The 24535-nt window shown below is 35.9% G+C and overlaps 3 protein-coding genes across 3 annotated transcripts; 2 read left to right on the top strand and 1 right to left on the bottom strand.

Annotated features, from left to right (window-relative positions):
* Positions 1-319: 319 nt before the first annotated feature.
* On the top strand, positions 320-2309 carry LOC136219377 (large ribosomal subunit protein uL13w). Its single transcript, XM_066006769.1, has 4 exons — positions 320-709; positions 1192-1308; positions 1410-1497; positions 2021-2309. Exons 1-4 carry the CDS (start codon positions 438-440, stop codon positions 2162-2164), a joined length of 621 nt encoding a protein of 206 aa, XP_065862841.1. The 5' UTR covers positions 320-437; the 3' UTR covers positions 2165-2309.
* A 6022-nt stretch (positions 2310-8331) lies between these two features.
* Positions 8332-10218, top strand: LOC136220930 (probable pectinesterase 29). Its single transcript, XM_066008770.1, has 5 exons — positions 8332-8524; positions 8654-8813; positions 9123-9329; positions 9578-9804; positions 9895-10218. Exons 1-5 carry the CDS (start codon positions 8340-8342, stop codon positions 10052-10054), a joined length of 939 nt encoding a protein of 312 aa, XP_065864842.1. The 5' UTR covers positions 8332-8339; the 3' UTR covers positions 10055-10218.
* An 837-nt stretch (positions 10219-11055) lies between these two features.
* On the bottom strand, positions 11056-21139 carry LOC136219376 (uncharacterized). Its single transcript, XM_066006768.1, has 14 exons — positions 21006-21139; positions 20856-20932; positions 20657-20768; positions 20029-20111; positions 19291-19356; positions 18556-18656; positions 17108-17226; positions 16067-16107; positions 15391-15479; positions 14642-14801; positions 14371-14487; positions 13147-13191; positions 11981-12109; positions 11056-11642 (listed from the first exon to the last, which is right to left on the bottom strand). The coding sequence occupies exons 1-14, from the start codon at positions 21061-21063 to the stop codon at positions 11508-11510; spliced, it is 1332 nt and encodes a 443-aa protein (XP_065862840.1). The 5' UTR covers positions 21064-21139; the 3' UTR covers positions 11056-11507.
* Positions 21140-24535: the final 3396 nt, after the last annotated feature.

Genomic DNA, 24535 nt, shown 5'->3' with positions numbered 1-24535 from the left:
TTGTGGTAAATATGTCAGATTCAATTCTCACTAAATTCATTAATGTGCACGAAGTGATGATAAACCTTAACTAATAAGAAATCTACCAAAATTATCTCAATAAAAATAGTTGTAGTCTAGACCAAAAAATAATTTATTTTTGTTTGCTTTTTTTGTTTGTTAAAAGTGGTTTCATTAGTACAAAATTGAAAAGCCCATAAACAATGGGCCAAACCACAATTAAAACCCTAAAAGCCCAAATTAAGATACTTAATTCGTGAGAGGCTGGGCTTGAAGTCCAAAACCCCGTTACCCATATAAACCCTCGCAAATCCATTTCCGCAAAACCCTAGAGCCACCCCTTTCTCTTTTTATTCGTTCCATTTTCAGCGGCATATCAGCTGCTGAGCTTGTGTGAGAGAGAGAGGGAGTGAGAGATACAGAGAGAGAAAGCGAAAATGGTCTCGGGTTCAGGAATCTGCGCTAAGAGAGTTGTGGTGGATGCAAGGCACCACATGCTTGGTAGGCTTGCATCGATCATAGCTAAGGAGCTTTTGAACGGCCAAAAGGTTGTGGTTGTACGGTGCGAGGAGATATGCGCCTCAGGGGGATTGGTGAGGCAGAAGATGAAGTACTTGAGGTTCTTGCGTAAGCGTATGAACACTAAGCCTTCTCATGGCCCCATCCACTTCCGTGCCCCTTCCAAGATCCTTTGGAGAACCATCCGCGGGTTTGATTATTTCATCCCTCTTATAATTTATTTTTCACTACTGTTTGATTTATATTCGATTACAAATTGCATTGTATGGGAGATTCAATTTCTTGATTTGGGTAATATTATACAAGTTTGAATAATAGAGCAGAGACCTTTCGAGATTCAGAATTTAGCCGATAAAGTTTATCTTACTGTTCTAGATTAATAGTTTTTATTCAAATCTACAAGCTTTGCTTGCCTGTTTGTTATCGCCGTAGAATTATCCCAAAAATAGTTATTGTTTGTGCCTTTGAGTTTAGAAATAAAGTAGATGTGAATTTCAGCTGGAAAACATATAGAGGGATAACCCTAGTTTGGTGCATCATTTTGTAGTAGAAGATGAGTTATTGCAAAAACTAAAGTATGCACATTTAGTTTGAAGTCTTGCTATTGATTTGCTGGTTCAGATATATACAAGTCCTTGTTGGTATTCTAAATGTATGTGTTGTGTTTTGAAGGATGATTCCTCACAAGACTAAGCGTGGAGAGGCCGCCCTTGCTCGTTTGAAAGTTTACGAGGGTGTTCCACCTCCATATGACAAGATGAAGAGGATGGTTATCCCTGATGCTCTCAAGTAGGTCTTTTGAATTCAGCACAATTGTCTTTTTATTCTTGGTTATTGATTATCTTCTGGTTATTGATTATAATTTGTTGTTTGATTTTGGTTGAAATTAGGGTGTTGAGGCTTCAGGCTGGTCACAAGTACTGTTTGTTAGGCAGACTTTCATCTGAGGTTGGATGGAACCACTATGAAACCATCAAGGTATGGTGTTGTTAACAAAGTCTTTTCAGGTTTTACGTGTTGCTATTTTGTTCCTTGAGCATTGTCAGTTGTTGCTTAGATTGTGTTCAGTTTTCTAATCTTTTCTCTTGTTGCTGATGTATCAATAATCACGGTGCACTAATTGATCTTAACCTTTTGAGGTTTGCTGTGCACTAAATGATCTTAACCTTTTGAGGTTTACTGTGCACTAAATGATCTTAACCTTTTGAGGTTTACTGTGCACTAAATAATCTTAACTTCTGTAGGGCTACTGCGTTGATCCCGTATGATGCTATTTCTATTATACTTCTACTTGCAACTTTGGATTATCCATCTTTTATCATAGTTTCTGATATCAACAACTCGGAACATTTATTTTCTTTATCGCTGTTGTGGTCTGATATAATTGTTAACTGATGATAGGTTCTAGATCCAAAGATATATTAGGGATTCTGTTTTCTTTTTGCTTTTACTTAATTGGATATGCAATGTGTGCTGAAAGTTTTATGGTATTTGCGTGCAGGAACTTGAGAAGAAGAGAAAGGAGAGATCTCAGGTGGTGTATGAGAGAAAGAAGCAGTTAACAAAACTTAGAGTTAAAGCTTTGAAGAGTGCAGAGGAGAAGCTTGGTCCCCAGCTAGAAATTCTTGCTCCTATCACATATTGATTTGGGAAGTTGTTTTTCAATGAAAATTTGAGACTGCTGTTGTTGCCCTGAAATTCTGTTTTCTGTTTTTAAAGTTTTATTTGCTTGGATTTCTTTTTGTTCGTAGTAATCTTTATTTAATATAGTTTTCTTTTTTGTAGTACAATTTTGGTATTATTGATAATTCTGAGAATTTTCAAAAATCTCTGTTTTGGTTTCCTAAAAATCTTTATGAAGTAATGAATTACAATTTGGATGTCTGAGTGCCCAAAGTTTTGACAGCGGCTTGAAGGAAATATTACTTCTTTAGGTGTTCTGAGAAAATTTTGAAATTGTCATTTTAAACAAGAATGTACTGATTGGATGACTAAATTTAATACCTCGAGCCCTATGTATAACTGTTTTGGTTTTGGAGTAGAGTACTTGCATTAGGTGGTTTTGCACTGCTTGCATTCTAATGGAATTTTATCAGGTGGTTTTGTACTGCTTGCATTCTCTTGGAATTTTATCAGGTGGTTTTGTACTTGGAATTTCTAAGATCCGTATGATCAGTTACAATTAAACCAAAACTAAAAGCATACATCTTGATAATGTAAGCTAAAGGGTCCACAGGATAAGAGAGGTATTGTTGCCACAAAACTAGAGCAACAATACTACTAAATGTGTGGATACAAGCCTGTTAGAAGAGATTCCGTATCTTGTTCGACACTTTTAACTCCTAAAGCCTCTCCCAAAATTAGTTGGCTGTTGCAAACTCTGATTTAGGTTAAGATTGTATCCACTTTTTACCAAATATTCCTCATTATGTCCTTAAACCCCCTACCAACGCTCTGTCTATTCATTGTCTGATGGAGGAATAACCAAAATGTTATTGTAATCTTCATACACCTTCAGTCTTGGTCGTTTTGGGTTAGAGGCAATTACTCATTCTATTTGCAAAATTACCTTTGATTCCCTTCCTTAATTGACTCCTCGGTACTAGTAGTAACTTACATATTTACTCCTCCACTTATTACACTTTTAAGTGAGTAGTTACTGTCATCATAATTATCAGCTATGCTTTTAATAAGCAGTTACTGTTAGTATAATTATCAGTTACTTTGACTGTCTCGGTCGACCAAAGTTATCCACCACCATCGGGAAACTATCGTCACTACCTCTAACACTAACAAGCCAGCGAGCACTCTTACTCTGAACCATTCTGGCAATCATTTCAACAAAAAACTAGCGAAGATCAAGATGATTATCACTGTGATCTAATACAGTGATTCAAGAGTATGTGATGATGCAAAAGATGGACAAAAAAGAACTTTTTACAAGAATTAAAAAAAAAAAAACTTATAAGAGGACACAAACCAAACTTGTAAAAGGACAAGACAATTATGAAGTGAATTATCATTAAATAGAATTTATAGAGTTTGAAAAATATGATGAGAGAAAATCAAGATTAACAGTTTGTTTCATAAAATAAATTTAGCGTTCAAATTATATTTTCTAAGAAAATTAAATAGTTTTTGTTATTTAAAATGTGACAAATAGTTGAACTTTATTTGGCTATGATTTTTTTTTTTTTAAGGAAAATGGAATTAGGAAGCCTCTAAAGGGAAATCAACGTTTAACATCGGAATTAAAAAACTCAGGATAATATAAAAAATCATAGGAAAAAAATAAACACGAGATGACTTTACAACTGCATGCGCCGCCTTATTCGCTTGTCACTTTGCGAAAAAGTGTCATTCTGAAGAAGTAAGATCCGACCCTTGGAGATAATCATGCCAAATTCTGAAATATCATCCTAGAGGAATGGACGGCATCAACTAGTTTTGCATCAGATTCAAAGATTGCCTGTTTATAACCCATAGTAATTAGCCATTGCATAGCTTGAAGAAGGTCATAACGTCACATTCCTCAACATGTGGGTAACTAAGAATTCGTGTTGATCTCGCTGCTATAAATCGGCCTGTGGAATCACGGAGGAAAGCTCCCATGCCAGCCTGTGTCAAATCTAAAAATCGAGTCGCGTATGTGTTGCATTTGAGGAACATTGGGGAGGTTTCATCCACGAGCTGCGGAAGTTATCTACAGGTATTGCTGCCCTGTGCGCCTTTTTCCAGTCGTTCAAAGTCTCCTGAGCCGTGGATACTGTCTACATCGGTGTGACAGCCAAGTTATTCCACAGCTGGGCATTTCTTTGACGCCACAGACTCCACAATAACATCTGTAACACCCCTGGTCCAATACCATGTAGATATTGTCCGCTTTGGCCCAATTCCAACACATTGGGCCTCACGGCTTTAAAACGCGTCTGCATGTATTGGATTCACATCTTACTAATAAGCCCCAATCACTCCCTCTCCATTTCCGATGTGGGATTCAGTTCATTCCTGCCCCCATCGCCATCCTTTAGGGCCGCTCCTTGCTCAGGCCTTCTACCCTGACGCCACCCTCTCCGGACCGGGTCGTTACAGGCCCACCAGCTTCCGCCTGGTTCGTCCCCGAACCACACATCGTACGTGGAGAGTCGGCTCTGATACCAATTGTAACACCCCTGGTCCAATACCATGTAGATATTGTCCGCTTTGGCCCAATTCCAACACATTGGGCCTCACGGCTTTAAAACGCGTCTGCATGTATTGGATTCACATCTTACTAATAAGCCTCAATCACTCCCTCTCCATTTTCGATGTGGGATTCAGTTCATTCCTGCCCCCATCGCCATCCCTTAGGACCGCTCCTTGTTCAGGCCTTCTACCCCGGCGCCACCCTCTCCGGACCGGGTCGTTACAACATCAGAAATGTTGATGATGCAAACTTATGAATTCCGGTCGAATAACCAAACAAAAGATCTGTAAAATTTGCAGCACTACCAGCCCTCTCATTAATACCCCGCCATAGCCCAGTCAGAGCTATTGGGAATATAAAGATCAACCACTGTAAGATCCTACAATGTATCAACAATCCGTGTTATTACTTTTAAATTGTGGACATCCCGTAACTAGGGATCATTTCATACATTAATGGATACACCATCTCCAATCTTCCATCTCAGGTCAGCCTTTAGCAATAGATGGGAACTCTAAATACTTCTCCAAATAAAACACGGGAGTTACCCAACGGAGCATTAAGAAAATCCCCCGATGGATAGTATTTTGCTTGAAAAAAATTCATGCTAAAAAGAGAGTTTAAGTTAGACAACAAATGGCGAAAACCACCACAATGTCTAATCCTAATATAAAACAATATTTGACAATTATAGTAATCTATAAACGGCTAATGTTTACTTTCTCCGTCTTCACTATGTGATATTTTACCTTTTTATTATTATTAGGGAAAATTACAAAACTAGGTCAAATGGGAGGCCCATTTACATATTTAACCCATTTACTCAACCTATTACATATCTAGACTCATTTTGTGTGACTTTCCCGTAATACCCCTACCCTTCCCACTTCCCCTCACTCTATCGGGTTCTCTCCCCTGTTCTCCTTGGTGCGCGAAAACGGTTTGGCTCCTCCATTAATGATTTGAAGACTTTTGATCTTCCTATTTGCCTTTAAATTGCATGAAATCTGCACCATGTTTCCAAATCACAATGAAGTTCTCTTTTCATCTCTTGATTCTGCAACTTCCTCACCCTAGAAAACGAAGCCATGGTTCTTCATCTTCCTGTTCGTTAATTGGTTTCTTTCTTCTTGTTACCATTCCAGAAATAATTATTCTACGTTATTTCCGTCGTTCTTCCCAGTTTATCATACTGTTAGGAGTGAAAAATGTAAGTATCTGCAGTTTTTCCTGCGTTTTCCATGAATTCACTTCGCGTAGTCGATGAATTCGCGGAGATCTGCGAAGAGAACGAGCCTGAAACTTGATGATCTACTTCGCGAATCGATGAATTCGCGACGTTCTGCGAAGAGAAAGAGTCTGAAACGTATGGATCTACCTCGCGAATCTATTAGTTCGCGAAGTCTGCGAATAGATCCTTACGTTTCAGACCTCGCAGACTTCGCGAAAGCATCGATATGCGACGTAGATAGTCACATTTCAGACCTCGCAGACTTCGCGAAAGAATCGTTATGCGAAGTAAAATCACCTCTTCCCATGCACATTTACATTCGCATGCTTCGCTAATTTTCATTTCGCGAATCCAAAATCGTCCTTTTTCATAACTAACACGGTTAATTTTTTCTGTAGATGGTTGAATACGTAACATCCCTTTCTGGAAGGCGGCGTACTGGGCTGCAGGGAAGATGATTTTCCTTCCTGTATAGGGATGAACTTCCCCAAGATTGACACATTCACTCCTGAAATGATTCGTTAGGAGAGATTGTGTCAATCTCGGGGTGCACCATGGGACACGTCCATCCTATGGTGCCAATCTTCAAAGTGGACCTAACTTAATCCGGTGCCAATTTTAAAGCGGATGAGTAATCTTCGTTTCAAAATTGGTACCAGATTAGTTATTGTGGCAATCTTGTTGTAAATTTTGATAATGTTATGATTTGAATGTTGTTATTGTGGCAATCTTTTTGTAAATTTTGATAATGTTATGATTTGAATGTTATAATCCGTTGTTGTTTGCCCTTTTTTGTTATATACTACTTCGCGAATTAGCTTCAAAACACATCCAAGCTTCGCATATGCGAACTAAATTCATCAAGCAAACCCAAACATTTACTTCGCAGACTTCGCATAGTATGGAATATGCGAAGTCAGACGGGATGGGGCGAGCCGCGCGTAAATATTGGGGGTATTTTTGGAAAGTCACACAAAATGAGTCTAGATATGTAATAGGTTGAGTAAATGGGTTAAATATGTAAATGGGTCTCCCATTTGACCTAATTTTATAATTTTCCCTTATTATTATTATTCTAACTTTAGTATGAGAGTGTATCTAGAGGGTTCACCCTAATAGAAATCAACAAGCATCCATAGAAATCAACTCATCATGGTATCAGAATGTACCTAGAGAGCTCACTCCCACTACAGATCAACAAGCATCCATAGAAATCAACTCAAAAATTGGAACAAACCAATAGTGGGTATCCTACTCTACTGTTGTCATCCTTAGATAAAATTAAAAAAAAAAAACATACTGTTAAGTTAATCAGGGCCGGTCCTGATATTTTTGGGGCCCCAGACGAAATAAGAGATGATGGGCCCTTAATAAAAAAAATGTACTTAAAAGTCTAAAAATAGAAATTTAGATCCATTTTAGGTCTAAAATATCATATTTTTTGGTCAATTTTTAGACCTAACAGATATTATAACTAAAATAAATGGTATATATTCATTAAAATTAAAATTTTTGGGCCCCTTTTAGCCTTGAGCCTTGGGCGGCCGCACCCCGGGCCTATGCCCAGGGCCGGCCCTGAAGTTAATATAAATTAGTGGTATTATCAAGTCTTTATATGAATGAGCATATTATATTATCAAGCTTTTTTATAAGAGGAAACAAGTATAATCTTACATCTATACAGTTTTATAAATTTTAATTTATAAAATATTTTCTTTTTTAATATTTAATGATTTTCCTTCCTAGATTTACATTGCAATTAGTAATATTTTTAGACCCTCACAAGATTAGACATGTTGAAGTACCTTCGTAATAAATCAATGGAATTTAATTTAAATTTATTTTTGGTCTCCTATTTCTACCATTTCCCCTAATCATTACGGAAAAAGTTTTTTTTTTTTGCCGGCTTTAACCACAAATTTATTTGAAAAATTCGATATGACAGTTAAATAATTATTAAATTAAGAGTCTTTTTAAATAATATGTTAGGTATTAGTAAAATTAATATTGTTGGCAATATTAGGAATAAAATTGATAGTGGTAAATTTGGATTTTATCATATATGTTGATATTAATTTGGCTAATAATGAATATACCAAATCCAGTTTCCTTTTTTTTTTTTTTTGAAACACCAAATCCAGTTTCCTTAAGAATGGGAAACAAATCAAAAAATTTCCTTAGATAAATTGTAAGATATGTTTCCAAAATTTGCAAAGCACACTATTTGACTTCACAAGTCCATTAATTCCATCAATTCAATTACTAAAAATAAAGAATCAAATTCCCACAAAAAAATCCATGATTTCAGTGCATTATTTCCTTATCAGCTAAACATTAATTTGAATTCTCCCTATTACTTCAATGTCACAATTGAGTTGTGGCAATGCACAATCCAAATAAAAAATGTATCTTCACTATCTACTATGCTTCTTAGCACTACAATTTGTATTTTCAACTTATTCTTATAAATCAATCCTTGTAGATCATTCTGGCTATGCCAATTTTTCAACTGTACAATCTGCAATTGATTCAGTTCCATCAAATAATAACCAATGGGTTTGTATCTATGTCAAGGCTGGCATTTATAGGTATATCTATTTCTCTTTCTCTATTTTCTATTATGTTGCACGGAAACTTTGATTTTATAGCATTTTCTATTATGTTGCACGGAAACTTTGATTTTATAGCGTTTCATGTTTCCGTTCGGTATCTTTAAGGGAGAAGGTGAGAATTCCAGCTGACAAGCCATACATAATGCTAAAAGGAGAAGGAAAAAAGAGAAGTCAGATAGTTTGGGATGACCATTTTACAATAGCACAAAGTCCTACTTTCACTTCTTTAGCAGATAACATTATTGTTAAACGAATCAGATTTGTGGTAAGTAACAAACACTAATTAATTCTTATCTTAGGTTATCTTCACCGGCCTCTGAACTTGTTTCATTTTGTCACTTAGCTCTTTCTATTTAGTGGTCAATCTATCAGTCCCCTCAACTCAAATAAATGTAACACTTCGTGCTTCTGTATGTCTACATGTCATTGATTAGCCCCTCAATTCACCAAATAAAACGTTGCATGCCCTAAAAGGTGACAAGTTCAGGGGGAAGTTGGAGTTACTAAGCCTGATTTTTTCTTTTATCTATTTGATAAGTATTTGATGAATTATTAATTTAATGAGAACCTATAGAACTCGTACAACTTACCAAAGAAGAGCAATCCAATAGTAAGAGCAGTAGCAGCAATGATAATGGGTGATAAAACATCATTTTATCGATGTGGGTTTGCTGGATTCCAAGACACTCTCTGGGATCAACAAGGCAGACATTATTTCAGGAAATGCACCATTCAGGGTGCTGTTGATTTCATCTTTGGTGATGGTCAATCTATTTATGAGGTAATTTCACTATTATAACCTCTTTTTTGTTAATCCAAACTAAATTTGTGTATCAACTTCCATGTCATTTTGGACTAATTTATCGTAAGTTAAAAAAACTAAATTGATATTGAAATTTAGGGATAAAGTCCAAATTTTTCGTTAGGGCATGGTTTCGGTATATAGATAAGTACAAGTAGCTCAAAAAGTCTAGGTAAAAACAACATCGTTTTACTTGTAGATTAATGAGTTGAATTGATTGTTGATAGGAATGTGCAATACAAGTAGTTGGAAATGGGTACATCACAGCACAAGGAAGAGAAGACCCAAATGAGGAAAGTGGATTTGTGTTTAAAAGATGCAACATTTTTGGGTTTGGTTCAGCCTACTTAGGAAGGCCATGGAGACCTTATTCAAGAGTGTTATTCTATGGATCTAATATTTCAGATGTTGTAAGACCTCAAGGATGGGATGCTTGGCATTTTGTTGGGAATGAGTGAGTTCTTCTTTACAAAAAATATGATAGATTTCATTCAACATAACAGTTTGGTAATGTTAAAGTTAATGTTAATGTGTGTAAAAACAGGAACAAGTTAACATTTGCAGAGTATGGGAATTATGGAGCAGGAGCTTCACTTGCAAACAGGGTTAGATGGGAGAAGAAGCTGAGTCCTTGGAAATTGAAGCAGTTGATTAGTATGTCTTTTATCAACACTGATAATTGGATTGGAGAACAACCCTTTTAGCCTCCTACATTTCAACCTTCCACTTTCACTCATTTTCACTCATCTATGCTATACCTTGTTTTATAATTGTTATGGTAATTTCAAATTTGATTTCAATCTAGTTATTCTAACCAATTTATACAAAAATCGTTGCAACTTTTGACATGGCACGAACGATGATTGACTATATACTAACTAAATGTTATGTCGAACATGTCTATCTTTTATGATTGATGTGAAAGAAACGTGACACATCTTCTTTTAATGGTATATTTTTTTATCTCCTACCTACTCTAAGGTTCAAACTTGAAACATGAGGTTATTATGTAAGACCTAACTCGTTAGAACAAAACATGATACATCCTAAAATCACAAGAAAAACTGAAAATATAAAATAAAATAAAAAATTGCATCATTGTCCAAAATAGCACTTAATTGACACATATTGAACTGTGGGGTCGCACAAAACTTATTTTAAAACCCACAAACCAATTTCTAAAATCAAAACTAAACAGAAAAATAAGTTAACTAAATAGACTAATGTATTTTTTTTTTTTTTTTTGGGGTATAATAGACTAATGTATTATTATTCATTTCAAAAACCAATATAAACTGAAATTCGAAAAATTAATCGATTATATACTTATATAAGTAGAATTTTAATAATCCATATATAAAACATATTTAAAACTTTAAATTTATATGGATATTTATATTTAATTTTTAAGTAAAACATATTTAAAACTATAAATTTATTTATTAAGTACTTTTTAATTGAATTTGAATTTTAATATTTAAATAATATATATTAAATTTAAAGTTAACAATTATAGATAAAAAAAACAATTTGTCTATTAAAAGTGTTACTAATGATTAATCAACTGTACTTTTTTTTTAAATATTTTTTTTAATAAACTGGTTAACTAATCATTTAATCATCCTATTCGACTTTCTCCAATGCCACATCAATGGTGAATTTTTGTATGCAAAAGGGCTGAAATAAAGCTTATTAAAATCAAGTGTGAAGTTAAATAATTTTATTAAAGGAAAATGAAGTTAATTATGAAATAGAGTGCAAACTACACTGTTTGTGTAACTTTATCCTAGGTATTGGTAACAATAAAAACCAAAATTTCTAGAGATGTATCTGCTGCAAAATCTTATTCCTTTGCAAGAATGAATTTAAAAAAAAAAAAAAAAAAACAACTGATATTCATTCTGCTCCTATAAGCTGCCACTTCTCCTCCTTGGAGAAATATGAAATCCAACTAAGCACAAACATTCAGCTGCATTGTCTTTTAATAAATCCTGTACAAGACTAGACAAGCCACATCTTGTTGAGAATTTTGACAGCTTTGGATGATTGATCCAATCATACAGACAAAGTTAATCTGCAACCAAATCAGTCCACGATTTTTCCCCGGAAATCAATTTGCAGACTTTTTACTCCTTTGTTTGTTCCCCTCAAGAATGCCTACTTTAGGTTGTGCGTGGGAACACTCAGATAAATTTTAGTGTTCTTGAAGTCATCTAGAAGTGGGTTGTATCCGTCCTTGGTTCTTGTCTTGGTGGGCAAACCAAACTCTTCCATGAAGGATGATGTGTCCAGCTACATTATATGTAGAAATTAGTGATAAAGACAAGTCACAAACATGTTCCGAGAGTAAGACACATTCTGTTTTATCCGAGAAGCAACAACAAGAGAGTTAAAAGTTCTTAGTTCTCCCTCCATTCTTACCAGTGTTCTCATGGAGATACCTCATCAAGCACACCAGTTAGTTGATACACTTTCTTATTCTTAGTGGAATTACTAAATTAATTTTCAGTTGAATTATATATACTCTTTTATTGGGGATAAATTAATTTATCCTGAAACCAATAAAAAAAAAAAAAAAAAAAAAAAAGAAAAAGAAAAAGACCACAACTGTGGTGTGGGAAAGAACTTACAACAATTGTTCGTCTCTTCTTCCCTTGCTTGGATAACTCATCTCCGCGCAGCTTCTTCCACCCAGAACAGTAATGGTCCATACGTTCCAAAAGCAAAAAGTCCGTCGGGAAAAAGATATCAGCATCACCCTACATTCATGACAAGCTTCTTGAAAGAACTTCAAAAATAAAGCCTAGAAGAAAACCATTGCAATTTGCAAGTACAGGAAATGACCTGAAGAAAAGGTTAAGCTGACTAATACAATATTATATAGTCAAAATAATAAATTTATGAAATTACATGATTATTTCATTTTATTATTTATTTATATCCTCCCTTTCTAATTTTGAGTTGTTTTTCTACTTGCTTAAATTCCCTGAAATCTACGTCATTTAATCTAAACACAGCTTGAGCAAACACATAGGCAAAATATGTTCATTAATGATTAAGGCTACAACAAATTGCAACAATTCAAGATAAATGTTGGACAAATTATCTGATGCTACAATGAGATAAAAAAGTTAAAGGCCACAATTTTCTTATTCTAGATCCGACTTTTAGCTAATATGGTACTTACTGCCATCAAATCACTTAATTTGGACCTCACAGCAATGGGGTATCTTTGAGATTTTATCAAGATTATGGAGAATGAAATATCACATCCTAAAATGCCAATGGAGATCTTCCTTCAATAGACAAATTTAGAGATAAAAAACAATAGGGCATACACAAACATAATTCCCAAATAAGTTCCAACGAAAGCCTAGAAATATACGTACTTTGGATAACAAATAAACTATTTCACCAAGAAAGAAAATAAAATATCACGAGTTATCAACATTAAGTGTCATGTTCACAAGCAATAAACTGGTGGCTATGTAGCACTTAGCTACCAGCAGTCTGTAAAAAAAAAGGATCAGGTGGAGTTTAGGCAATTATCAAATCCAATAGATTTGTGAGCTGCACCTTCAAGCATAAGAGAACCAGGAGTCATATTACAGGGCTTTTGGATTGTCAAGTCATGCAAAATAACAGGCATGGCAATTATTTGTTGAGTTTCTATCAAGTATATTTGGAAATTCTGTAAACATGCTTGATGTCATCAAGACATTTCATATAAGAAAAGTTCAAGTAATAATGCGTGCATGTTTGTGTCTGTGTTTGACAAAGAAAGAGAGGGGAAAACCTTTGCATCCAGATAGCTTTTGTAATCAGAGCTGCGACCATCTTTCTGCGGATCAAAAAGTGAATGAGGTTAATTATTTTTCCCATGTTTGATCACTTCCCAAGAAACTGAAGGTTATTAAATCATCTCAAGTAAAAAAGAAAAAAAAAAGGTTCTTCGTTCCTTCTCCCTACTCTATTATCCAAACCCTCTCGAATTTCCTTCTCTTCCGATCTTCTTATCTCTGTTGACACTCTTGTTCCCAATCCTCATTGAGATAGAGCTGAGCTAAATGGGATTGGGTCATAACAGAAGCATGCAAATGTTGGCAGTTTAGCGCTCCAAATATGAGCAACTTTCACCCAAATAATCTATTCTTAATTATGTAATGCTAGGCTCTCTCTCTCTCTCTCTCTCTTCTCTTTGATATTCAATTAGAAGTGGGTAGTTTAAAACTTTCAGGAAACAGTCATTTGCAAAAGAATTAAAAAGTATTCTCAGAAAGAAATTTATTTGCATATTCATCTTGAACAAAGAGGGCGAGCCTTGGCGCAACGGTAAAACGTTGTTGCCGTGTGACCAGAGGTCATGGGTTCGAGTCTTAGGAGCGGCCTCTTGCCAATTAATTTGGCAAGGGAAGGCTTGCCCCCAATACACCCTTGTGGTGGGACCCCTCCCCGGACCCTCGCTCAGCGGGGACGCGTAATGCGACCGGGCCGCCCTTTTTTTTTTTTTTTTTTTTATTCATCTTGAACAAAAATGAAGCTCACTGGGTTCAAATGAACTGGTTCATGGAAAATAACTTGATATTTACCTGATGTGGGGTATAAAGGGGTAAAAACAATTTTGTGCATAAGCACGTATTTCTTTTTCCCAACTTCGAAGAATCTCACTCAAAATGGTATTTGACATTTCCATTTTAAGTTGCTCTCCTACCATTCAAATAGTAGAAAAGTGCATCCTGAAGATTGTTCAGACTCAACTCAACAACATACAATCTATATAAAACTGCTATAGGTCACATCAACCCATAAGAAATACGTCCAACCCCAAAACCAACATAAAATTATGGCCTTCTGCATTACCCACAATAATGTCACAACAGAAAATATAAAATGAGAAGTTGTAAAAGGAAGCACAATGCACAAACTTACATGGAGTTCTGAATATAAAATTATAACAACATGCAAGATAGATATGGCAAAGCTTCAAAATAGCAAAATAATAACAAATTAATGAGATTACCTTGGTGGAAACTAAAGGAGCCCCTTCACCAGATATGCTGACATCAGGCAGGTAACTGAAGTCTGAGGCAATTAAAGACATCTTTGGTAACGCCTCATGCAACACCTCTAGTAATTTCTGCATGTCCAAGTAAGAATTAGAGCGAGAAGAAAGTTCTTGTTAAAATGACTTTTTTTTCTATAATTGTCCGATTAATCGGTTCAAGGTTGATCATGCACTCTTTAGGTGGCCTCTCTCCCAATAAGTTTTTGTTAAAATAATTATTCCTTACCAAGCAACCTGTTGGTAACCAACATCTTCGAGGCTTTGGAAAGACCTTAGACCAAATGCTCTTGACTTTTGAAATAGATTGATCACTACCGAATTCCATGATCTCAATACAGCGCTTAATTGTTGGATCTTGCAGTGGCTTGTACAACTCGGAGAGTTCCCTGCAAAACTTTGTATGATCAAAACTTTGTTAACGGCAGTTACTAAACTAGAGGGCTTGCTAACGTTATGTGAAACCTTAAAATTCTAAACACTTTTTAACATTGTAGTTATTAGAATAAATTGATTCTTGAGACCAGTGGGTTATACACATAAGATGAATATTAAGATCTAAACTGCTCACTTAAAGAAACTCAGCCAATAATCTGTCAATAGATGATGCCGCTAAAGTGGTAATCAACCATCAGAAAGCGATAAGATGCTTACTATCCAAAGTAGATCAGATCCTAAGATCTATAGTTAATCTCATTAAGAATTTCTAGAGGATACAAGACATGAGAAGTACATCACAAAAAGAAGTAAATGCATATGAATGAAAAGTTGTTAAAAATTAGTTTATGCATACAAAATCATGTCAGTAGTTATGCTGATGATTGTGGGGTTACTCAACATGCTAATTAGCTACAACAACAACAACAACAACAAAGCCTTAGTCCCGAAATGATTCGGGGAACAAGGAAATAAAATTCAATATGATATGTAAAAAAGGTATAGAAACAGTATAGATGTTAATTTTGCATTGCTTCTTACCTGTCATTATGCTTCTCAACCCACACTTCTTTCCATGGAAGAACTTGATTTTCAGAGTAGACAAGGTCATGTGGAAGGTTATCAAGAACCTGAAAAAATAAATATACGAATATGAATTCATGGGCAGCAGAGATGGCATTCACATTTGCTATCAGCATGTATAAAAGGAGCACAAAAGCTGATTTCAAAAGTGGTAGAAAGTGACTAGTTGAAATGTATCACATTGGTTCCATTCAAAAAATAGGAAAATACGTAATTATTATTGCCACAGCTATAAGCTATATCTATTACATCACATACAAGTTGAAAGGTTAAAAAAAAAAAAAAAAAAAAGAAAAAAAAATCTGTATAACTGTTTTTGGCATTGCTTGCTTTAGTTCAAAACATGAACACCTCCCACCCACCACCCACCCCCAATCCAGCCAACAATAAGAGAGTTTAGAAATGATATCTAAAACATTATAGGTCATAACTCATAATATGCTAAGATATTGATTCAATTCTTCTTAAACTATCTCATCTCATGCTTTAGTATGCACCAAATACAGTAAAAATTGATCCTTAACACGACAATATCAAGTACCCATAAATCAATAGCAGAATGCCAATCTCCAAAAGTTCAGCAAAATTTTGTGTTATTTTTCCAATCGTAACATTTGCACCCAAAAAAACATACCTCAAGCATAATTACCCAACATGGCTGTTGCTCCACATCCCCTAGGAAAGCAAAAAAGCTTTAAGTCCAAGTTTTGAAATTCAGAATTGATAAACAAGAAAGAAACCAGATGCACAATTGGATATTTGTCTAGCCATATTCACAGGAAATTGGAAATAAATGAATGTCAAGAATTAGAGCATCCACAATGGTTAGTGACAACCATTGTGACTTAAATGCTCTTAGTAACAAACTTAAGTAACATCCTATTAGAGGGGTTGTGGTTTTTTAAAATATTATAAGATTAAAAAAAATTATTAATTAAGAAGAGGGACCTAATATGTAATTAACCAGGGTGTAATGGAATCTTTACCATTAAAAAGCAGCTCTTTTTGAAGGACACGCCTAGCACATCACATGCCAGATCTGGCGCGTGAATCCCACACGCCAGATCCAGCACTCTAGCGCCTGGCGTGGCCTTCAACCTGTTCAATTTTGGATTTTAGGGAGTGAAAACACTGTTTGTTATCTCTGTTGGTAACAAACTTAATTTAGCAACATCAAAGTAATAACCTCTCTAGTGGATGGTTGTTACTTAAGCCATTTAGTAACAACCAAATGACTCCCACTAGAGATGCTCTTATACATGTAGTTGAGAAGCAGGATTATCCATAAGCTCATTTCTTGCACCATAGGCTGTATTTGAACAAGCAATGTTAAAAAAGGGGGCTTCTCATACTGTGCATACAGCTTAGATTTCTGCTTTATGTTATTTTTGGCATGCTTTGTTGCATTGTCTCTCTTAAAGACATTCCTCCAAAAAGTAAAGGACGAAGGGTGTATCCATGCTGCACTTAAAATACTAAGAAAAAAACGGATACTTGAGAGTCATCGATGACTTTAACCATTTTAATGACCATTGGATGTTTCTTCAGTTGTTAATAACATTCTAACCAAAATGTGCATTTCAAGTATACTAGGTGTCACTTTTGAGTGCCTAATTAAACATGGTCAGAAAGGATGAGGAGAAATAGAACAAGTACAGAACTTCAGAAATCATACCCCATCCACTTCTATCAGTAGCATCACGACATTCTACTCTAAACTTTGACAAGTGACTACGAACTTGGCTAACAGTTTCTTTTTGTATTTCACCAAGTGATGGACTGATTTCAACTGAGCTGCACCAAATGCCAAACAAGTTAAGGACTGAAACATACAAGTCTAAATATATATAACATACTGTACCAGAAACATAAATATTAGAATGAATTTTCTCAGAAAAAACCTATATCATAGACCATGGTTATGGCTGTCAAGTTTCTTGTTTGACATCACTTATCCAATGTTTTCTAACAAATATAAATATGGGGGAAAGGAAATAAGGCTGAAATAGGTAAGCAATACCGTAATAAAATAAATTCACACCTCAACTTTTCCACGAAAAATAATATTTCTAGACAAATCCAAATGGGAAAACAAGCAAGCCTTCTTGGATAGAGCATCATGACAATTCAAAGGACCATCTTACCACGTGTTGAAATTAAATCAACAAATGGTGTTGCCAGGAATCCAACCCTTGATCACTTGGTCTTAAAGTTTCTGATATCATGTCATGGAACTACTTGAACTAAAAGCTTAAGCTGATAGTTGAGGCCCAATTCATATTAATATCTAACACACCCCCGCACGCGAATGACCACCAGACTTGAAGCGTGTATAACTCAGACCCATCTTACCATGTGTCAAATTAAATCAACAAATGGGGTTGCCAAGAATGAACCCTTGATCACTTGGTCAAGGAGGCTCTGATACCATGTCATGGAACCGGTTCAACCAAAAGCTTAAGCTTATAGTTAAGGTCCAATTCATATTAATATCTGACAAGAAGTATCAAACATAATTGAAAAAGGAAATTAATATGCATTAGATGGGTCAGGTGATGTAACTTCAACCCCTCTAACAATTGTAGTAGGATTAACAGTTCAGCTCATCTGTTGGAGTAAAATATTTCATGTACTCCAAAGAGCATAGCAAAAATCACAAAACCTTATCCAATTAAGGGATTTCGACCTCGAGGCATCAGCCAATACTCAGGCATAAGTTAGAAAAAAGATAATTTAAGAGCAAGAAAGTGATGTACTCATTATAGTTCTTGTCACTAGTTCAGTGATTACTTGAAAGGAACAGAAAAAAAATAAAAAATCTTTCACTTCAAACATGCTGCTTCAAACTTAGAAAAGCACATTGAACAAGCAAAAGAAAGAAAGTGGGACTATGGTTCCAAAATCATGTCTAAAAAATAGAATACCCCACAAGGATGCTGTAGAAAATTAGTTGTGGGAAATCCAAAATACACTTTTTGTCTAAGACTTGTTACAAGTTTTCAATGTACTTCTGTGAATGAACCTAAATTAGACGGGTGTCACATACATGTGTATAAGCTTAACACCTATAAAATCAAGGTCCAGTTTATTTTCAATAGATTAAGGGATTGTAAATGCACATACGTGTAAGTCATACTGTTGTACACTCTTGTAGGTGCATTCAACATTATGTAATCCATTATGCCCTTTGCACAAGTTCCAGATCCACCACCAATTTCATATATCTGAGTTTGCAATATACAACAGCAGAATAAATTCAGTCTCATATTTCACCAAGTGAACATAAATGCACAGATATAAGCACCACAACAAAAATTTGCTTGCAAGATAATTTTTATATTCAATTTATAAATTTTAGAATTGGTCATAAATTCTATGTGATGCTTTAAGCAGAGAGAGAGAAAGATCAAAGTAAGTAATGCCAAACATAATCTCTTGTGACCTGAAAGTAAAGGATACAGTAAGACCTTGCAAGGTCATCGGCATTTAAGTCTATAGCATAGAAGATGTGTCAATGACATACTCATAAAACATTTTTCAGAAACTCCTATTAATTTCATAGAAAGAACAAACAACGAAATACCGTTCACAAATTTAGCACATGTCATGTCCACATAATCGACTGTCCACTTCCTAATCAACAATCAATTGCACTCACACACATGCACACACAGACAGAGACCATATATTGATGCCTTAGGCACCACTGTGATAAATAAGCTTTCTTAAGGAACTGAAGAATAACAAGTAAAAAAATTGAAAAACTAAAAACTGAGTGCAAACCAAATACAACACAATATAAATAAATTACACTTGATGCCTTAAATGGTTGATTGAGGAAGATAGAACAGAAGTTACCTTTAGTGGGACTGAGAGGTTAGCAGTACGCATTATGGCTTCAGCAATACCATGGGCATACCAAGGCTACAACAAAGAAACCGTTCACAATATCAAAGGACCAAAATGAATAAGGACTACTTTATCCTTCACTTTATAAATGTTGATAAATGATCTGGATGTTTCTATTGTTAACTTGAATACCAATAAGGCACAAATGGGAGATACATTATTAATTATCCAGTACACTCACTACACTATAGATGTATCCAGTTCTACTTCATAGCCCTTATCATAAACTACATCTAACCTGGAAACTAGTTTAGGAACATATTTTGTTCAACAGCTTATTTAAAGTAATTACATACATAATTACAAACAAGAGCTGTCCAAAAACAAACAAAAAAAAGATGAATACTAGGAATATTACAAAAGCATGTATAACAACTTTAAGCCACAAAAACAATCTAGAAAAATAACAGCAAGTAAAACTAGAACAATGAAATTGTATTTCAACTACTCCCCTAAGAGTAAAAATGGCAAGTTAAGCAACATTTGGAAGAATATCATAAATTGGGGCATTAAAAAATTTTAAGTGCAAAAGATTTTGCAGCAATTTCAATCCACATACTAGCATGAGTATCTGCTTCTTTCAACTAAAATATAAAATGAGAAACTTGAAAGTTAAATTTCTAAGTACTTGATCACATAAAGAGAAATTTCTCATCTCTGGGAAAAGAAGAAGAGAGAATATGTCACCTTAAAGAGCTCCACAGGAGTAAACCATGATGTGTCACTCTGCTTATAGATTTTATCCAAGTGTTTGATATAAGCTTTTCTGCCTAACCATGTAAAAGAAGCAATATGCATGAGTTCGAGATCTCTCAAAAGATATAGCATTTTGAAAATCATAAAATCTTGCGAGTAATTGGATGATATGGTTAATTGGTGTAGCTTGTAAATTTAGCTCATTAAAGCATGAGTTCAGATAAGTACTAAAGGAAATACAAACCATCACCCTTAACTTAAGCAATTAGTGTAAAACAAATGACGCCATCAATTCTTAAATCAACAGGCTACTAATGGAAATGCCATTTAGATCCATGTCTAGTTCATGAAGCAGCAAAAAACCAAAACACCATTACAACTTGGATATCACTTAACAAACCCTTAAGGATCATCAACCAGTTTCTTTAGGTTTCAATAAGTTGTTGCGAAATTTCAAATCCATCTTTGTTTTTCTTCCTCCCAAAAAATTACTAGATATTTGCTAAAGCCAACCACACAAAAATAATTCTGAAGCACATCGCAGTTTATAGTATTATACACATATATGAACTCAGAATACTATAAAAGCAAAGAATGGTATATAAAAGAAAATAAGCACCTTCAAGCTTATTAAACTTAATACTATTTTCCAGAATTCCAACAGACCCCGATCGTTGAGAGAAGTAGCCATGTTTGGGATGATACAATACGGAATGAATAAAATCTCTAACCTGTAGAATTGAGGATGATAATATTACACATACACTGAAGAAAGGCAACAAGAAATGAATCACAGGAAGCCAAAATTGAACACTCACAAGAATTGGTTCATCGCCGACAATGTCCGTGGAGTAACAGGCTTGAAATGGAGGAACTTTGGAATCATATGAGATCACTGCAGAGGATATAAGAACAAATGGCAGTTAGGTATTGATATATGTGAAAAGGAAGAGAGAAAAGAAAGATACCTTTGCTCCTATGAAAGAACAAGTGAAGCTTTTTAGAATTCAAAGAGCGAGAAAACATTGTAATCTAGCAAGTAAAAATTTCTGGTTCAGGGTTTTGCCATTTTGCTGTAGGATGCTTAAACCCTCCCTCCAATTCCATTCCATTTCCATAGCACTCCTTTCACTGTTTCCAGGTCTATAAATGGGCCTTATGGGCTACAATATGGGCCTCAATGACAAAATACCCTCTCCTGCCAACAATGAATAAACCATAAATTATCAAGGGAAAAGTATAAAAATAAACCTTGTGGTTACACTCATTTTTAAACCACACTCATGTGGTTTAAAAGTTTACAAAGTGGTACCATGTACTTCATTCCGTTAGCAAACATAGGCATTTTTATCTAACGGTGTTAAAAAAGCTGACTTGGCAGTCAAAGTCAAAAGGTTAGAGGGGCATTTTTATCCTTTCATTTATTTTATATTTTCTAATTTATTATATTTTTAAAATTTTAAATCTTATCCAATAGATAATAGACACCTGTATCTTTCCCCTCTCCAACTCATTTTCTAATTCTTTCATCTTCATCCTCGACCAAACTCCATTTTTGTTGTTCGCAGCAGAAGCGGATCGGAAAAAGATTCAATTAGTTCCACCATTAACACAAGCCAAAGATTCACCACAAACACCAGATCAAAATCAACTATACTAAATCACGAAGCAGTAGCCAAAGATTCACCACCAGAATCTTAGAGAGTAAAGATTCTTCATTTGAAAAACCAGGTGATCGGGAATCAGATGGATTTGTTAAGTTCTTACAATGTGGTACTACTCCTAGAAACTCTGCAGCAACTAAGATGTTGACGCTTTTCAAGACTCTTTGCTGCTCCCAACCTGAAATCGCTAACTATGGGGAAGTTTTCCCTACCCTCCCGGCTTCTCCCGGCCCGAATAGAAGAGAACAATTTATGCTTGATGCTCGAAAATCCCTGGGATTTTGGCATTGCTCGAAAATCTCAATTCAATGCTTAATCCAATTGATGGCTCTCAACCAATCTATCCTGCTAAGGGTAAGCATGTGCCTGTTCCGGCTAATGCTACCACTGCTACGATCTTTGGTCATCACTCGTTCCCGGAATCCACAAACCGGACTCCTGCTGAATGTTGGAGCCTGGTTTCTTCAGGTCGATTACGATTGGAGGCGGAGGAGACACTGAAAGGTTCATTTTATTTTGGGTTTATTCCTTCTTGATGGCAGTGGAGAGTACGGTGGAAACAGTCAAAATTTCAGCCATGGCCATTGCTGGAGAAGCTTGTAGAAGACGAAGCTTGGGAGAAATACGTGAGAGGGAGATGGAAAATGTTATGTCAGCTGTCTATTGGGTGACATTTAAATTTTTAAAAATATAATAAATTAGAAAATATAAAATAAATGAAAGGACAAAAATGCCCCTCTAACTTTTTGACTTTGACTGCCAAGTCAGCTTTTTTAACACCGTTAGATAAAAATGCCTATGTTTGCTAACGGAATGAAGTACATGGTACCACTTTGCAAACTTTTAAACCACATGGGTGTGGTTCGAAAATGAGTGTAACCATAAGGTTTATTTTTGTACTTTTCCCAATTATCAATCGATGAATCTATATGGGTGTTGTTAAACCCAGCCCCAAATTCCCACCCCTAGCCCCGTAAAAGGACGAAAATGCCCTTTTATGGGTTTTGGGGAGGGGAATTTCTATTTTTTTTTGCCAATCCGACACACGGGCGTGTGGATATCACGCCTCACCGCGTGGTCGGGCGTATAGATATCACGCCTCACCGTGTGGTCGGGCGTGATAGCCCCACGCCTCACCGCAAGGTCGGGCAGTTGGCTGTCACGTCCGACCACGCGGTGAGGCGTGTGTCTATCACGTCCGACCACGCGGTGAGGCGTGATAGCCACACGCCCGCGTGTCGGATTGGCAAAAAAATAGCTTTTTAACCCCGTAAATAGTTCGTTAAACCCATAAATAGGCCGTTAAACTCGTAAATAGTCCGTTAAACCCGTAACTACAAAATTATACTTAAAACCTAAAAATACCATACAATTTAGTCCTAAAATCAGTAAAAAATAATATAAGTTAATTAATAAACATTATGGCATTTTAACTCGTATTACCCTTTAACAAATAAAATTTAAAAAAATAAAAATTAAAATAAACATTAATAAACATAAACATTTATAAACGTAAAAGAGTAAATATAATATCAAAAGTGTTAAAATGTATGAATTTCTACAATAAAAATTCAGCTCGCCCGACGCCACGCATCCATAAACTCATCCATCTCCATCTTAATGCGTGGAACATCCTCGTCAGATCGGTGGGTAGCCGATAGTTGGGTGACACGCCACAACCAGCTAACCCACTGCAAAAAAAAATTAATAAATAAATATTAAAAATTAAACACATATAAACTAATACTAAATAATAATATTAAATAATAATAAACTTACAAATTCGCTGTTGGCGCGAGCATGCTGTACCGGTCCAGCCTCTGGTGCATGAAGGAGATGAGGATACGAATATCGCCTATACCAGTCCATATAAGCAGGATCACAGGCAGTGGGATCGTATCCAACTGGTCGGCATCTCCTCCGATCAATGCCCCGAACCGATGGAAATCTCCGCCAAGTATCCTCAACTGTGACTAAGGAATGCGTGAGCTTATACTCTATAGATCTTCATGGTCGTACTGCTTTATCAGGTCTAATACGCTCAGCTGGGATAGGCTGAGTATATCCGACCTGTCGCAGCGCTCGATCGGGCATATACGGCTCGACGATGTCTCTACACCGTATCCAACCGGCGTAGGACACTCGAAGCCGATCATCATCGGGGACAGGACCATAAGGCAACCACGTGACCTCAAAAAAAATAATACTCAATAAAAAATAATAATATACTATAAATAATACTTAAATTAATTCTAAAATTTTATAAAATACCTCTGCCGCCGTCATACGGTCCAGCTGCCCGCGTATGGTATCTAGTCGGGTGGTCATCTTGCCTGGTACCCCGACCTTCCATCTCAGTGCACGGGCATGGTCAGCTAGGATCAAGTGAGCTCCTTTATGCGGCCGGAACACCGGAAAATACTCGTATATCTATGCTTGCAGTAGGGTCAAACATCCGTATATACCTGAATAGTCTCCTCTGCTCGCTATCCCCAGCTGCCGGTACAACATGGCAAGTGTAGCAGACCCCCATGATAGTCCAACTGCCCCGCTGACACCGCTGTAAACCTCAGCAAGATGGGTCGGCCTAATCCTATCTCCACTCTTGTGAACAAACAGAGTGGATCCAAGCATAAGCCACATCCACGCTGTGGCCCGAGTAGCGTCATCCCTACCCTCGGTGAGAAGCCTGTGTACAGCCCCAACAAATACACCTCCACCACCCCATAAATATCGGTCCGACAACAGAAGCTCAGCCTGACTCACCCCAAACATCATCATGCACATGGCATGAAGCCCGTCAGTAGGGGGAGACTCGGACACCATCAGACCGT

Source organism: Euphorbia lathyris, chromosome 2 (genome assembly GCF_963576675.1).
Source record: "Euphorbia lathyris chromosome 2, ddEupLath1.1, whole genome shotgun sequence".
NCBI classification, from domain to species: domain Eukaryota; kingdom Viridiplantae; phylum Streptophyta; class Magnoliopsida; order Malpighiales; family Euphorbiaceae; genus Euphorbia; species Euphorbia lathyris.
The sequence above is the reverse complement of the archived record's forward strand: the minus strand, read 5'-3'. Positions and strand labels throughout refer to the sequence as shown.

Coding starts and splice junctions, on each gene's coding strand:
- LOC136219377 (XM_066006769.1), top strand. CDS start 438: ATGGTCTCGGGTTCAGGAATCTGCGCTAAGAGAGTTGTGGTGGATGCA. Junction 710..1,191: donor CTTTGGAGAACCATCCGCGG/GTTTGATTATTT, acceptor TGTGTTTTGAAG/GATGATTCCTCACAAGACTA. Junction 1,309..1,409: donor GTTATCCCTGATGCTCTCAA/GTAGGTCTTTTG, acceptor GGTTGAAATTAG/GGTGTTGAGGCTTCAGGCTG.
- LOC136220930 (XM_066008770.1), top strand. CDS start 8,340: ATGTATCTTCACTATCTACTATGCTTCTTAGCACTACAATTTGTATTT. Junction 8,525..8,653: donor GTCAAGGCTGGCATTTATAG/GTATATCTATTT, acceptor GGTATCTTTAAG/GGAGAAGGTGAGAATTCCAG. Junction 9,330..9,577: donor ATGGTCAATCTATTTATGAG/GTAATTTCACTA, acceptor GATTGTTGATAG/GAATGTGCAATACAAGTAGT.
- LOC136219376 (XM_066006768.1), bottom strand. CDS start 21,063: ATGTTTTCTCGCTCTTTGAATTCTAAAAAGCTTCACTTGTTCTTTCAT. Junction 18,657..19,290: donor ACCTCTCAGTCCCACTAAAG/GTAACTTCTGTT, acceptor TTGCAAACTCAG/ATATATGAAATTGGTGGTGG. Junction 11,643..11,980: donor AGAAGAGACGAACAATTGTT/GTAAGTTCTTTC, acceptor CATATAATGTAG/CTGGACACATCATCCTTCAT.